Below are 12489 nucleotides of genomic sequence, written 5' to 3'. Positions count from 1 at the left end.
AGCAATAATGTCAAATGTCGATATTTTGCAAAACGAGAGAGCGATGCTCAAATATATGGACACGGAAGCCAAAACGAAGTAGTATGGGTACACGATCTGTCACAGTAGACTCCCAGTACAGCAGTCTTCGCGACTAACGTGAACGCGGAATCGCCACGCAGTGTAGAATTTTTGATGAAATCATCGCACACAAAAAATGAATCCCATAGAGCAGAATCCCACAGAAATTTTTAAAATAAATAAAAGTAAGCCTTTTAGCAAAAAAATACGATCGCTTCAAAGGCCGAAGCCACATAGTCAGATATAGTTAAGAACAAAGAATTCCCACATTTTCTTACTTTTTGTGAAGGATGATTGCTAATTTCTGGTAAAATCTCTTGAAGCTTATCACATAAAGCTTTTATGTTGCATCTACGTTTCTGTTCAGCAGTGAAATGATGAGAACGCTAAAACATTGTAAGAAAAGTCATTTTTACTTGATCTTTCATACAGTGAGAACCTAAGCTGGGTATACCCCCCCCCTTTAGAATTTTCTGAAAAGTGAAAAAGTTGCCGATAACACGTGCAATTGTCTTCTGCTAAAATCCTCGTTCGTTTTCATCAACGCGGCGTGTTATTTATGCCGTGAACGCCCTTCACATTGGTGTTTATTCTCTTTAAATCACAAATTTGTGCCGTGGAAACAATGATAATTATTTTATTTTTGTACTCGTACGGAAATGTGAAAACTGAAAAAGCGTGCAATTGCCTTCTGCTAAAATCGTCCATGTTTTCATCAGCGTGTTATTTAGGCCGTAAACGCCCTTACGTCGGTTTTTATTCTTTCTAAATCATAAATTTGTGCCACGATAAATTGAATTGAAATGGTTGATTCCCTAGTACAGGGATCTTCAAACTGAAGGGTCCCAAACCCCGAGTGGGTCGCGAAAGGACTCAATAGAGGTCGCGTTAAAATCTTTTTCAACACTCGATCAAATTTGAAAGCTTTGAAACCAGTACTGAGACCTGCTTAATAGCTTAAATGAGCTAAGATTGGATCTTTTGTGTGATAATATGCAAGCACATCAGTGATCAGTCTCATTGAAAGCATTGTCAGTTTTATTTTATTAAAACTTCGGTAATATTAAATTGTATTTCAGTTCCATCGAGGGGAGCACAAAAAATTTAGCCGTGGCAAGTGAACTGGGATCTTTGAAGAACATTGCCCTAGTACACATTATTGAATAAATAATATCATACCTGATCACTACTCGTACTACTGGCAGTTGATGATGCTGGACTTGTAACTGAAGCATAGGATGATTTCTGAACAGAAAAAAAATTTAAAAAAATTTTTTTTTTATATTTCCTTTTGGGTAGACAAACATACATCAAACTATTCTCCCCTCTGATCACCCTGCATGGGTTCGCAAGTTCAAAAGCCGTGGAGGATAATCATATGCAAGAGGATTGGTGGGCTCCTCACCATGGGTTATGGCTTACTGGCTACCTAATCTCATATCCGACATGGATTGGCAACCGGACGAAATGCGTATAACGGGCATGTTTCGTCCTCGACAATACAATCGAATATACAATTCATTACAATGAAAAAGAGCGAATAAATTGTGACAACTCACTTCTAACACACTTGCAAAATCTTCTTTGGGTTGATCACCTGAACATAACAGCAATATTAGTTAAACGGATAATTTCCAAATTATACAGTAATTTTGAATACTACTCTTTGTGATATTGTCATTCCTGTTACACTACTGTCAGGGCCAATACTGTCATCTCATTTGTTCAATTTCTTTTTAAAAATATGCAGTTCTTTCAAATCAAACCACCCAAATCAGTATAAAAAAATAAAATAAAAAAATATTTTTTACCTACAATAAAAAAAAGGTCACTGGCTAGCATTGTTACATCTGAAGATCAGTTAAGTTCAGTTTAAAAAAATGGAACTATTTGAGCAAGAATAAAAAGCAGATTTGTGGCAAAATTTGGTGATTGAGACACCAATGCATCATCCAATCGGACTGTTTTTTTATTGAGTCAGAATTGGCAACTTAATCGTATGAATCGATCAACAATTTAGCGATGGGAATAGAAAAAATACCGACTTTCATTAGTATCCATCGTTGTAATTTGATGTTGCCATTTGTTGTTGCTCAATTGTGACGCCCAATTCCTAATGTTGTCTTCTTTCTCTACAGAATTACCACCTTTCTGGGCTTGGTTACTGAGAGCTTTAATGAACGGTCTTTTCATTACTTCTTTTACATTAGTTGATGATGGTGTCGTTGATTGATTCGTATTATTAAGATTAATTCTAACAGCTTCCTGAGGTATAGATTGTTGTTGTTGTTGCGGCACCACTGCTCTCTGTGCAGCAGCCATTAAAACAGAATTTTGAAAAGTGTTGAAATTTGCAGCCTGTAAAGTAAAAATTTTTCATGAAATTATCATTCAAACTGGTCAGCGACTCATTAAATCTTACGGATTTGAACAGAGAGCTGTATTCTTTCAAAATAAATAGACACAGCCCCAAATTTTCTCCTTGGCTCGACAATGTGGCACATCGTGCTAAGCATTAAAAATGGGCTCGCCACCGCACCTGCGTGGGTTCGCAGATCGAATCTAATGCGAGGATGGTTATGTGCGTGAGAATCGCTGGACTCCTCGCAGTCGTAGGTTGGTTTATGAAACTTCTGGTCGGTTTTGGCCTCCTCTGCCATCAAGTCCATGCGAAAACAAATAACTGGCTAACTAATCCCATACCAGAGATGAACTGGTAACCGGACGAGAGGCAGTGGTTCACCATGTGATCAAAATGTATTATCGGCTTTCCTCTCTTCGGGATAAATTCTATCCATAGGACTATTAGTCAAGAAAACTGCTCTTGCACTCATACCTGTTCTTGCACTCTTTTTAGTTGATCTTCTCTTATTTGAACATTTTGTGTCACAACCATATTCACAGGAACTTGTAATGATGACTGAGTTGCTTGAGTCTGTTGCTTGGGAGCAGCTTGATACTGTGCACCTGGATAAAATAAATTAGTCTTGTACTTAAATAGTAGAATGAATGTTTTCCCAAGCATATATTATTTCCTTGTGTATTTTGTGAAATTGTTCGGACAGTTTTGGCGCCTGGACAGATATGTAAGCATTTCCGTAAATGAGTTGTAAATAAAATTTAGTTAGTCATTATGTCTTTTGAGGAGGTTAGCCCAGTTGCAACAATCAAAAATAAGTCCTGAAATCGTTGCGATAGACTAAGCTAAAATTAGGTATCAGTACTTATAAGCGTCACATGGTGAAATACTTTGAATGAAAATGATGGTTTTTGACATGTAAACCAGTTTTGTAGAAACCAACACTCAAAAAATAAGTTCAAACAATTTGCAATATAATTCAGTACACCTTATTATGGTGTGTAAAATACAGTACCTAATATAACAGCCAATGTATATAAAAAAATTTGCAACGGACCTGCTGTTAATAGCTGTGTTAACAATGTTTTATGTTGTATTGGTATATGCTGAGAACTTGCACTTGTCGAAGAAGGCTGCTTCACAACGATATTGTCCCACATATTATTTTCCGCCAATAATTGTTTCTTCTGTGGAGGTTGCTCAAAATGACCTATAAAAGTGGAGAAATAAAGAATTTTTTTTCTGAAGCGAGATATAATGCTCAAAACGTCAACTTTTCGAAGAAAACATTTAGACTTATTCATAAAATTAACAATTTGCTATACTGAATATAACTTATTCTCGCCTTTCGCTCTGAACAAAGATCTTACAATATGGTTACTATTTTGGGATCAGAATTTTTCCAGTCCGCATTGCCTTCCCATGTAAAATCTGCAACACCAACACAGTCAAGTCTAACATTTCAATTACTCAAATGCATTCAAATATTTGATTCATTTTTGGACATCCCCGAAATGAACTATCATCTATCATCCTTACTGGTGATAATATATGAAGAACATTAAAGAGTCATTTTGTTCTGCCCTGCCCTCAAAGCTCAAAGCATATATATATTTACAAGTCCTGCTTCCAGGTCTGTTCTAAACTATATAGTACCATCACCAAAGCAGCACCCGCACACAAACATGTAAACAAATAATGATTACTAAGTGAAAACAAGCAACGGAACAATGATTACAAGTGTCTGATGAAGTAATCAGACCAAAACATTCACCGCTATACAGCAATTTTAAAAAACATTCTCCCATTCTCAAAAGTTTGAAGATATTCACAAACCATAATAACTTCATAATATTTTGACTAAAATACCTTGACTTGCAAGTGCTCTTTGTATTGAAACTGGAACAATTAATGCTGGTACTTGGCTCAAGTTCTGATTGGCATTTTCTTTTCGATTCGTTGAATTAGAATTAATAACATGTTGATTTGTTGAACTGTTCATATTGTCTATAATGATATCTGTTGTTAGGACAGGTGTGTTCTGAAACAGAAATTGGTAATGCTGAATAATAAAAAGCGCTTCTTCAGTATTGTTAGCTAAAAAGAAGAAATGAAACCAAAAACCAATTACTAATCATAGGAAACTTAAGGCCCTTTTACATTATGTGTCTAAAATACTTATTAAAATAAATGCTTCTTGTGCTTCGAATTCGATATTTGAAAGTCTGAAAATTATCAACTCCCAGGAGGTTTGGGAATAAGACCTCGTCTCTGACTCCAATATCAATAAAATTGTGCCAAATTCTGACTCAACAGTCCCTGACTTATACGTAAACAGAATTATAGAGTATATTCCAGATCAGGGGTTCCCAAGCTTTTTTCAGGACGACCCAAAAGATAACTTTCAATTGTCCAGTGCGACCCCAAGTCAATATATATATTTTTCATGAAACTTTAAAGCTTCTTTTACTAGACTTTTGAGTTTGGTCATGTGGTGTATTAAGTAAAATAAGCCAAAACCAAACAGTGATGTCACAACAAGCCCCTACATTTTCTATAGCAAAAGCATAGAGCGATGCTTATAGGCCTGTTTTACAGTAAGCCATGGTACAAACTGCTAAATTTAACATTGTTTGTCAAATCTTGGATGATTTGTACATCTATCCTCTACCATACCTCAACGACCCCTCGATCTGTTCACGACCCTACCTACTTATCACTCCGACCCAATTTGGGCTCGCGACCCCTGGTTTGGGAACCCCTGTTCTAGATAAGTTTTGAAAAAAACTGTTAGAGTGAACATGTAAAATTTAATTATCGAGTAAAAAAGGTTAAATAAATAATTGAAGGGTTACCTAAACTAACTGCCTAACTGGACCAAATTATCTAGTATTCCTGATACAGAGTTTATAGTTCATAGCATACGGTATAGTGATAGTTTTATAGCATAGGGAATGTGTTGAATGATTCTCAACATCAAGTTTAAAAAAGTAAAAAAAGAGAATAAATACAAACCAGCTGAGGTGGCCTTCGAACTTGCATTTGATTTGTTTGTTCTTGTTGTTGTTGTGAGACTGTGTAATTTGCCATTTGTTGATTCATTACGGCATGCTGAAGTGTCGTCGGAGTAAAAGCAGTTTTAGGATGGTGTTGCGATTGTAACTGATTACTGCCCACTTGTGGCGAAACCGACTGAAAGTTTATTTGCATCGGAACTTCTGTTCCGTTAATTTGTTGCTGATGGTGTTGTACAGCCATAGGAGTAACGACGTTTTGCGCTTGTACAGTAACACTTGCATTATTATGAGACTTATTCATAGATCGTCGTCTCGGCGCTTTTTTCTGTGGAGGTGGCATCGCCGTTTGAATTTTTGTTTGGGTTTGATATTGTGGTTGTATCTGGGTAGATTGTTGTTGTTGTTGTTGGTGTGGATGATGGTTTTGATGTTGAGAACGTGCCATAATGACTTGTGATATTGTCGGCGTATTTTGTTGTTGTTTGGATATCAACATTGGGGAAGTTGCAGCTGAAAGAAATGGCATAACTATCAGTTGGGATTACAGAAGAGTAAATACCATGTCTTAGTGATACTGGTTTTCTTTTTAGTTTCAACGGGGTTGGCCAGCGTGAATAGTTGGTCGCAACGAGTAAATCATACTTTCTGGTGGCAAATTTTTTACATTATAACATTAGGCAATCTAAAAAACTTGGATTTTGTGCTCTAACCATATTATGGTTCACCAAAGTAAATCCAAATTAGCTTATCTACCTTTTTAAGATATTGAGGAAATCACATTTTTGTAATTTTTGCAATTTTGTAACAGCCAAACCAAAAGTGGACATATGGCACAACCTAGAAACAAAACTAAAACAGGTACAGATTTAAATGAGTGCCTGTTCAAATATCAAATGCTTTTCATTTTGGCTCACCACACAGCAATAATTAATCTCAGTTAACTGCCGGCAAAATATCTAACTAATTTCTAAAGTAAAAAGACCATAGACAAGTCATTACAACACATTTTCATAATAATTCACTTCTTTAAAGACAATATATAAATAAGGGTACAAACGAATGGCCTTTTTAGAATTATGTCTTTTAAAACCTTTATTAAAGAAATAACAGAAATGTTATAAAGAAAACATATATATTCAACTTACGTAAAGCAGCATTAGAGAACTGAGGAACTATGTTGTTTATTTGTGTCAGCATTGGATCCGAGACACCAAAATTCACGTGATGTTGTTGAACTTGCATTTGTTGCGGTTGTTCTTCGTGATGTGTTCGCATTTGAATTTGCTGTTGAACAATGTTACTTGCTTCGCTGACAGTTAACTATACAAATAATAAAAAAGATGTCTGGTTGACATATCATACAATAAGCCAGCATGCTAAAAGAAAGATAGATTGTCTCACAATTCAATTGAAAAATTTTCGATAAAAAAATTTACGGTTTCCATAAAAAACGACCAGACTTGATGTGATTGTAACTTGACGTGATTTGCCATACTGAGCTAATAACCTACCATAAGTACCGGTATATTGTTAATATAATATCTAATATAACAAAATGTATATGATTAAAATAATATACAACATAGGGTTGAAAAACTTGAAATATTTAAATATTTATAATAACCAACTCCTAATAGTTACAGCGACATAGAATCGTTATATTATATTTGATATAGTGAAAAAACACATTAGCAACTTACAGCATTCGGATCATGACAGACTGTTGCTCTTTGCACGAGTTCTTCCAATGTAGCTTCCTGCAAATTAAATCATCAACAATATGAGTTATAAAAATATTGCTAAACAGAAATCCGCTATCAATTATCGAATTAGGACGAAGCAATCTAATAGCTCATGAAAAATAACAAATTGGTAACAAAAACCTATTGAGACTCAAAAGCTTATTTTGTGCTTATAGTTTACGTAAATTTGGGACGTCTGCTTTCAATTAGTTGCTTGGCAGTGTGGCGTAGCGTTAGGATTAAGCTTGCTACCGCAGCTATGATTACCCGGCAGGGTTTGGCAAGTTTGAATCCCATGGGGAGCCAATTATGTTAATAAGATTGCTTGACATTTCTTTCAACAACAACATCATAATACCAAAATGACCTATAGGTCCACTTGTCCAAAAATTAAGCGATAAAAGAACAACAATGGTGTCCACCTGTATTCCGTGATCAGACAAATCGTGACTCGTTATCATTGTATTTGAAAAATCATGATTCGGCATAGAAGGTTGTTGAGAATTGTTGCCAGAATAAAACAAACTGACATTGTTAGTTCCATTGACTGCAGGAGATTTTCTGCTCGGAGTGAAGATATCTGAAATAGTATAAATTATGAATACCTTGTTATTCTATGTAATGTGCACCAAATTTTTTACAGTAATTAAATGAAATTTCCTATTGCGATACATGGTCGAATAGACAAGTTGAATCAAAATCTACAGCAGAATGAGCAGGAAAAAATTCTCCCAACTGCGAGGCCTGTTAGAAACAACACAAATATATAAATACAGTACTACTTGATGATCCTTTAACAAATATTTGCACGTAAAAATACAGATTGTATTTGTTTGTATGAAAAGCAAATCCATATATCAGTATACAGTTGGTATAAAAGGTAATGATGTCTTGGTACATCGTACTCTCGACTTTAATTAATATTCAAATGGTATGTATGGTAAGTGTGCAGTTAAAATGCTCAAGTGTTTGTCCTTTGCAAAGTTTTATTACCTTTGGTTGTAAAAAATTTAATATTTGAATATGAGCTTATGAATATGGGAGTGTAAGTGTGGTAACGTTGACAAATCCCTGTGTTGATAAAATAGACAAACTAAACAATCCTATATTTATAAGAAATAGTTATTTTATTCATGATACATCAATCTGCATTGTACACACAAGGCATGAGAGTCTCCTTTGCTTCCGAGTGTATGTGACCTTGCTTTGAGCAAGGACGAACCTTGTACATCAAATTTGGTACTCCTTGGTTTGAATATTATTCCAATCTTTAATTTGATAATTATTTTGTATAAAAAATTTGCCTGATAATTTCAGAATAACAATAAAAGTGAGTAAAACACATTTCTGATGTTTGTTCAAAAATAGCAGATTATCCTAATAATACACTTTCTGCAAATTTGTGATTTGGCATCATAATCACATGTCATAACTAAAATATATCTCCATTTTGTTGCAAAATGGATCCGTTTTGATCGGTTTCAAACTTTTTTAAACATGTTTGTTCAGAGCAAGATCCTGAGCTTTCAACATTAAGAAGAATTGTAAGCAACTACAACAATACATAGATTAATCCCTCTGTAGAGACTCTGATTACCCTGCGGCGATGGTACGTTCGAATCCCACGGGGGAAAATCATGTGTGATATGATTACTAGACTCCTCGTCACTGCAGGGTGGTTCACGTACCTGCTGGACGGTCACGGCTTCCTCCACCATCAAGACCATTCATCTGAAAAATCTAGCTAGCAAACTAATCCCATATCTAACATGGACTGGTAACCGGAAGAATGGTCGTGGTTCACTATACCAGCAAAGCGTCTTATCGGCTTTTCACTCTCCGAGATAAATATGTAAATCCTATCCTACTTAAAACCAGTGCCAAACCATCCGGATACAGGCACCAAAAACTAACTGACTGGCATCATATTCAAGTTTTTAATCTCCAAGAATGACTTATTATAAAATGGGTCGTAGATCAAAACCAGATTGTCAAAAATCGAGCGAATACAATCTAATCTGCAGATTATTACTGCAATGATTAACTCATTATAATCAAATTACCTTGCAAAGCATCGAGCGGATCTATAAAATCATCAAACGTTGGTTGGAGTTGTAACAATCCAGGTTGCATCATGTCAGAGTTGGTTGCATGTTGAGCTGTTGATTTGAGAAAAAGGATATTTTCACAATTTTAAAATCCAGTTTCCTATCATTTCTTTACAATATGCTCAGATGCATGTAATACACCATTATGGGAAACCAAGGAGGGATAGAGACAAAAAATGATTTGTAGAAAATTCTTACTATACATAAATTTACTATAGCTGACAAACAGAAGATACCTTTCAAATAAATGCTTTGACGACCACTATCATGTAGATTCCCCAAGCACAAAAGTAATCAAAATGAATTCAATAAGGAAATTCTTATAACATTAACAACATGGATCTTTTCAGATCCAAATAATATTAATGAAGCGCAGAAAATTAATGATCAATAATTAATGATTCAATATTCATGAATCAGCTATTTTCAAAGAAACGGAAACCCCACGAAAAAGCAAAACAACTTAAACTGACCTATTTCTCTTGGATTCGGGAATTGAAAAGGCTGAGATAACCTGCTGAATAATCTATCAGTAAGGTCCATGAACATTGAATCATCCTGTTTTGAAATAATATCCATCATATTTGTCTCCGGTGTAGCAGGAGACTGGTGTGAAACCCACTAGAAAATGAAAACAAAATATGCTATGAAATAAAAAATCTATACCAAAATAAATACATTCATATCAGAATAATTATAATTAGCCACAATTACTTTAAATAACAGGTTTGTTATTTGACTTTTATTTGTGAGTGCGGGCTGCGGGGGTCTGGTTGTTAATAAAAACAACTGCCGAACTGAAAAGATATGGCTTCTTCCAAATTGTAGTACCTCCATACATATCAGTAGCTGCTTGTGTAAGGCCAAACAACATAAATTTACTTATTATAAATATGTCGCATCAAAAATTCATTGTTAAATATGGAACATTTCAAATACAACATAATAAAACTGGAAGTGGAAAGTCCAATTTTGTTATAATCAACAAGTTTTGGTAAATAATTCAATTTGAAGGGAGAAAAACTGGTCTCTATCCAATGGATAATAGACTATACTAGAAGTTGCCAACAACCGTAATCTAATCAATAATGTATAGGAATCTTTCAAATCATGGCAGAGGAGTATGATTCCAATAAATAAAAGTCAATATTGTCTGTGGAGACGTGACAATCGATAACCTATACCAGTAATCTAAAAAGAGAAGCTGTGTGCTGTTTGTTTCAAACTTGGGAATGTGCACCAATTTTTTTCCAAAAATCATTTTCTGTTAAATCTAACAATACATACGAAATTAGAATCTCTCAAATTATTGAGACTGCTAAATTTTTATTTTTTTATGCAAATTGATAACGTTTGAATCGATAATTATTTCTAAACCATAATTACAATAAATATAAAAATTTTAGTCTTAACCTGATACACAGACAATTACTCACCGTAAGGCCAGGATGATCGGACTGATGAAGCTGATGTGAAAAGAAATTACAATTTTTGATGAATTAATTAGAAGAGAGTGATTGGAAAATTATTCGATCATTTTTAATTAACGGTATGTCAAATCACATTTATCAAAAATAATGGGTAAGTAGGTCTTGAGTGAAATTACTGTAAATACATAACACAAGTCATGCTTGATACATAGTTAAATACAGAATTTACCAATGATGTATTCCTCCATATAGGTTAGCATGATCATACCAGTCACAGGGGATAACACTGTGACCAACCATATTATTTGTATTTCAATATCTAATTTGGGTAAATTAACATAAAGCGAAGTAACGAAGACCAACACCAAATAACCCAGTATTCCGAATACATTCTGAAATAACGTTTTCAAATATGCAATATTGAATATGTTTTAACTGGGTTACTTTAAACAATGAACACAAAAAGTCATTGAATATTCAAATAATATTGTCGTACATCTTGTCAGAGTGCCATATTTACTTTTTTCAAATATTGGCCAGTGTTTACAATTTACAAATCCGATTCCCAACTTAAAACTTTTTCACATGGACACTCTCTCAATGAAATGAGCTAGAAGCATAATAGTTCAAATATGGATCGAGTTAAATTGTATATTTATCTTCATCATATAAATGGGCCATGCCTGCATAGTTACATGTTTAATCCACTTTGCAAGTCATTCAAATTATCGATAGTTTAAGTTAGTGACATTGACAGTACAGAAACCCCACTATTTACATTTCCATGTTATTTATTAACAGGAAAACACAATATAGAAGCGCTGTACGATAATGATCATGCGTTCGTAAACATGTTGATTGCATCACATCACAACCATGCGCAGTTCCTACTATCATAAAATTCCCATTTTCTACTTTGATAATAAAATCATTTTAATACAGGGCAAAGTCGCAGGATTTTTTTTATAAAGCACATTCAGATTTAACGATGATCAAAAATGGCGTTTGTGAAAATTTCTGACTGTTAAATTTGCTGTATACATAGGAAAATTGGGAGTTTTTGCAGAAAATTTATGATTTTACAGCATAATGGATCAGAAAATCAATGCTAAAAGCAACCAGAGTTGTCTGAAAATTTCTGTCCAACACACACATCAGATTTAATTCGAAAGCACTGTTTCTGAAAATTTGAGACATGAAATTTGGTATGTACAAGAGAAAATAATACTTTTAGCAGTAAAGTGAACAGTCAGTTTTGGAATAATACATCACTATACAGCAGACCGAGATAACTAAAATTGAAATGGTTCCGATAGCAACGAATTTGGAATACTTAATAATTAAAATATGAATATTAGTGATCAAATTAGGAAATATTATCTAAACACTGCTAATGGTGTATTCAATCAAAAGTTTCTATGAATTGAAGATTCCGTAATTACTGTATTTAGTAATCATCATTTGGCAATCAAAATGGAAATTCCATATGCACACTGTTATATAATCAGACTCTGTTACAGCTCATACCAATCACCAGTATAGTAGATATCATTTAAAATTGAAAAAAAAAATTTCCAAATTATAACAATCAAATTGAAACATGCAAACCATGTATGCAACTAATGACACAGTTTCAAATGCAACAACTATACCTTGTCCATGAAGAAAGCTCTCCATTTCTTGTATTCTGCGACAACAGTTTCAATTCTCCGTTTCCAATATTTACCTTCCATTACAACAGCCTGAAAATATTTATTGAACTTTTGAATGAAG

General features: G+C 34.2%; 1 protein-coding gene across 2 annotated transcripts in view; it reads right to left on the bottom strand.

Annotated features, from left to right (window-relative positions):
- LOC120330789 (MLX-interacting protein-like) overlaps positions 1-12489 on the bottom strand; it is a 34070-nt gene that overhangs the window by 4220 nt on the left and 17361 nt on the right. For both annotated transcript variants that reach the window (XM_039397705.2, XM_039397706.2), the window contains exons 6-20: positions 12369-12458; positions 10723-10752; positions 9760-9907; positions 9242-9337; positions 7601-7758; positions 7137-7193; positions 6582-6756; positions 5435-5946; positions 4289-4460; positions 3477-3629; positions 2897-3027; positions 2106-2418; positions 1620-1657; positions 1240-1305; positions 339-446 (exon numbers count right to left, since the gene is read on the bottom strand). In XM_039397705.2, coding sequence (XP_039253639.2) covers positions 339-446; positions 1240-1305; positions 1620-1657; positions 2106-2418; positions 2897-3027; positions 3477-3629; positions 4289-4460; positions 5435-5946; positions 6582-6756; positions 7137-7193; positions 7601-7758; positions 9242-9337; positions 9760-9907; positions 10723-10752; positions 12369-12458 — 2247 coding nt within the window. The remainder of the gene's footprint in view (positions 1-338; positions 447-1239; positions 1306-1619; positions 1658-2105; positions 2419-2896; positions 3028-3476; positions 3630-4288; positions 4461-5434; positions 5947-6581; positions 6757-7136; positions 7194-7600; positions 7759-9241; positions 9338-9759; positions 9908-10722; positions 10753-12368; positions 12459-12489) is intronic.

Source organism: Styela clava, chromosome 6 (assembly GCF_964204865.1).
Source record: "Styela clava chromosome 6, kaStyClav1.hap1.2, whole genome shotgun sequence".
NCBI classification, from domain to species: domain Eukaryota; kingdom Metazoa; phylum Chordata; class Ascidiacea; order Stolidobranchia; family Styelidae; genus Styela; species Styela clava.
Note: the sequence above shows the minus strand (reverse complement) of the source record. Positions and strands in the feature narration are given on the sequence as shown.